The 3,603-nt window shown below is 46.8% G+C and overlaps 1 protein-coding gene across 1 annotated transcript in view; it reads right to left on the reverse strand.

Annotated features, from left to right (window-relative positions):
• Positions 1 to 648: 648 nt before the first annotated feature.
• Positions 649 to 3,603, reverse strand: part of plxna3 (plexin A3) — an 84,501-nt gene continuing 81,546 nt past the window's right edge. The window contains exons 34-38 of the mRNA XM_034536304.1: positions 3,454 to 3,566; positions 2,689 to 2,858; positions 2,397 to 2,609; positions 1,455 to 1,605; positions 649 to 757 (exon numbers count right to left, since the gene is read on the reverse strand). Coding sequence (XP_034392195.1) covers positions 662 to 757; positions 1,455 to 1,605; positions 2,397 to 2,609; positions 2,689 to 2,858; positions 3,454 to 3,566 — 743 coding nt within the window. The 3' untranslated portion in view covers positions 649 to 661. The remainder of the gene's footprint in view (positions 758 to 1,454; positions 1,606 to 2,396; positions 2,610 to 2,688; positions 2,859 to 3,453; positions 3,567 to 3,603) is intronic.

Here is a 3,603-nt window from a genome sequence, read left to right on the forward strand (position 1 = left end):
AGGTCTTTTCTGGGACCCTGGGACTCTCGAGATCCTTCCTTTGACTCTCGAGGTCCTTTCTTAGACCCTGGGACCCTCAAGATCCTTCCTTGGACTCTCAAGGTCTTAGACCCTAGGACTCTTGAGGTCCTTCCTGGGACCCTCGGTTCACCAGCTCAGTGTCTTGACCGTTTGCTTTTTCGATGCACTTCCAAAAAAAGATCCCAACCAAGCCGGGAACCCTGAAGTCGGGATCGATTACGTCTTCACGTCCATCGGTGGGTGAAACCCGACTCAGTCTTGGGCCTCGTTTGCAGGTCTTTCATTGCCCCCCCCCCCTTTGCTCTGATCCCTGCTTCTAGCTGCAGGGGATTTACATCAGAATCCAAACCGACGGACGCTTCCTGTTTGTTGTTTGGCTTCAGTCCACGTTGGACCCAAACCAGACGGAGGTAGTTTTGGGTCGCGGCCATCCAGGAAACCGGTCTTCAGATCCATCAGCCGGCAGATAAAATGGCTGCTGGATCGATCGCTAAAAGGCCGACGGCTCCGACGCGGAACAGTTCGGCTGACTGCTTAAACAGTTCAGAGAAACACAAGGTCTTCACTCCCCCCCTCCCCCATTCTTCTTCTTAAGCCCCTCCCCCCCACCCCCATCAGTCCGTCCGCGCCCCCCCTCCTCTCAGCTGCTCCCGGACATCAGGTTGATGGCTTGCTCCAGTTTGTGCCTCAGCTTGTGTTTGCGACAGTACCCGTCCCGGTCCAACGCCGTCAGGATCTGCAGAGACAAGACAAGCCGGATGAAACCAGCGACCCTCACCGATCGCGGACCGTATGGTGGACCCAAACCCAACCGAACGGAGGTCGTTTGGGGGTCGCAGCCATCCAGGTGATCGGTCTACAGATCAATCAATCAGCCGATCAATCAGATGAACGGCTGATGGATTGATCGCTAAAGGGCCTTCTCTTAAAAGTTTAAATATATTCAGCAAATCAGATGCAGCAAGAGGCGGGGCTTCACTCCTTCCCCTCTTCCTGTTTTTAATGCCGGTGGACGTGACGGACATCGATACGAGTGATGTAGATTAAGATGAACTATATGATCTCTGCTCTGCACTTTTATATGATATTAGTTATTGATCATTGATGATCCATAGTAACAGATATATATCTTTATTGTTTATTATAGCAGCTGGTCTACAAGGATCCAAACTAGTTATTTATATATAGATTTATACCATCGTCCTAAAAACTGTCTGAAGTCAGTAAACCATCAAAAATACTAAATATTATATTCAAGTGAAATAGTAAATAACAGATCTTATTTTTATACTCGTTGTTCGTGTTAATGAAGTGTAATAATGAGCTCATGTTATCAGCCAGAACTCATTTTCACTGAGCAAACCTAAACGCATCATGTAACTGATGTGTCATTAATACATTGGGCACCATAAACCCTCCGCCCCCCCACTCACCTCTTCTTTGTACTTGTTGATGTAGAAGTAGAGCTCACTGAGCGCGCTCAGTGTGTTGAACTCTGTGCCGTGTAGACGGGACTGCTCCACCAGGTAGGCGTCCATGTCCTGATCACTGATGCTGGGCATCTTGGCAATATCCCTGTAGTACCTGAAGGGCGGACACACACACACACACACAGAGGTTATTAATTATCTATTGGTTAGCATGTTGGCTACATCTTAGCATTCTGGCTACATGTTAGCTACATGTTGGCTACATGATCGCTACATGTTAGCTACATGTTGTCTATGTGTTAACTACATGTTAGCTACATGTTAGCTACATGATAGCTACATGTTGTCTATGTGTTAACTACATGTTAGCTACATGTTGGCTACATGATCGCTACATGTTAGCTACATGTTGGCTGCATGTTGTCTGTGTTAGCTACATGTTGGCTGCATGTTAGCTACATGTTAGCATGCTGGCTACGTGTTAGCTACATGTTAGAATGTCAGCTACATGTTAGAATGTCGCCTACATGTTAGCATGCTGGCTACATGTTGTCTATGTGTCAGCTACATGTTAGCTACATGTTGGCTGCATGTTTTCTATGTGTTAGCTACATGTTAACAGCATGTTAGCTACATGTTGTCTATGTGTCAGCTACATGTTAGCTACATGTTGGCTGCATGTTTTCTATGTGTTAGCTACATGTTGGCTGCATGTTTTCTATGTGTTAGCTACATGTTAGCTACGTGTTGGCTGCATGTTAGCTACATGTTGTCTATGTGTTAGCTACATGTTGGCTGCATGTTGTCTGTGTTAGCTACATGTTGGCTGCATGTTAGCTATGGGTCAGCTACATGGTAGCAACGTGTTGGCTGCATGTTAGCTACATGTTGGCTACATGTTGACTACATCTTAGAATGTCGGCTACATGATAGCATGCTGGCTACCTCTCCACCCAGCTCTTGTAGTTGGGGATGTCTTTAGCGTAGAGCAGCTTGTTGGACGGGGAGTCTTTGCCGAGTCGGTGTTCGGACGTCGAGCAGGAGTCCATGAAGGTCTGAGCGACGACCGACAGACAGGCGTCGGTGATGCTGCTCTTGTGGATGTCAAACACGAACTGTGGGTTCTTAATGACGTTCACCCAGAACCTGAGAGGAAGGCTGCAGACACAGAGAAGAAGAACAAAGATCAGAAATATATAAACCGTCTTCGAGGCGTCTTGTGGGAAACGTCTCGTACCAGTTGCTTTTCCAGGTGTGTCGGACGTCCGGGTCGCTGATCTGTCGCTTGTCGGCCTGCTCGTCCAGGAAGTCGAACATGTATTTGATGGCCAATGGGAGAGCAGAGCCTCGGTGGGCGGTGCTGAACACCGTCTCAAACAGGTCGTCCACGAACTTCTGCAGCGTCCCCTGGTGGTGGGATGACCAAAGCACTGGCTTAAATATCTTAGCTACACGTGGGCTACACGTTAGCATGTTAGCTACCTCTATATCAGCTCTTACAGTGTTTATTACATCATATTAGCTGGTTAGCATGTATACAAAGTTATATATATACAGTTATATATATATATACTGTTATATACTCACTGTTACAGGTCTCACTGTTATAGGTCTCACTGCTACATGTCTCACTGTTACATGTCTCACTGTTACATGTCTCACTGCTACATGTCTCACTGTTACAGGTGTGACTGTTATAGGTCTCACTGTTACATGTCTCACTGTTACATGTCTCACTGTTACAGGTGTGACTGTTATAGGTCTCACTGTTACATGTCTCACTGTTACATGTCTCACTGTTACATGTCTCACTGTTACATGTCTCACTGTTACATGTCTCACTGCTACATGTCTCACTGTTACATGTCTCACTGTTACATGTCTCACTGTTACATGTCTCACTGCTACATGTCTCACTGTTACATGTCTCACTGTTACATGTCTCACTGCTACATGTCTCACTGCTACATGTCTCACTGCTACATGTCTCACTGTTGGTTACCTTGGTAGCCAGCAGTCTGGTCAGGTAGATCTCAGAAACCATCTTGCTGCCTCGGTCTCCTTCTCTCTGGTCGCTGTGCTCGTGGTTCTTCACCAGGTGCCACAGTTTAGTCCCTGAAAGCACACAACAGGTCTATAGTACAGTACACAC

This window comes from Cyclopterus lumpus, chromosome 7, assembly GCF_009769545.1.
Source record: "Cyclopterus lumpus isolate fCycLum1 chromosome 7, fCycLum1.pri, whole genome shotgun sequence".
In the NCBI taxonomy this organism is placed as follows: Eukaryota; Metazoa; Chordata; class Actinopteri; order Perciformes; family Cyclopteridae; genus Cyclopterus; species Cyclopterus lumpus.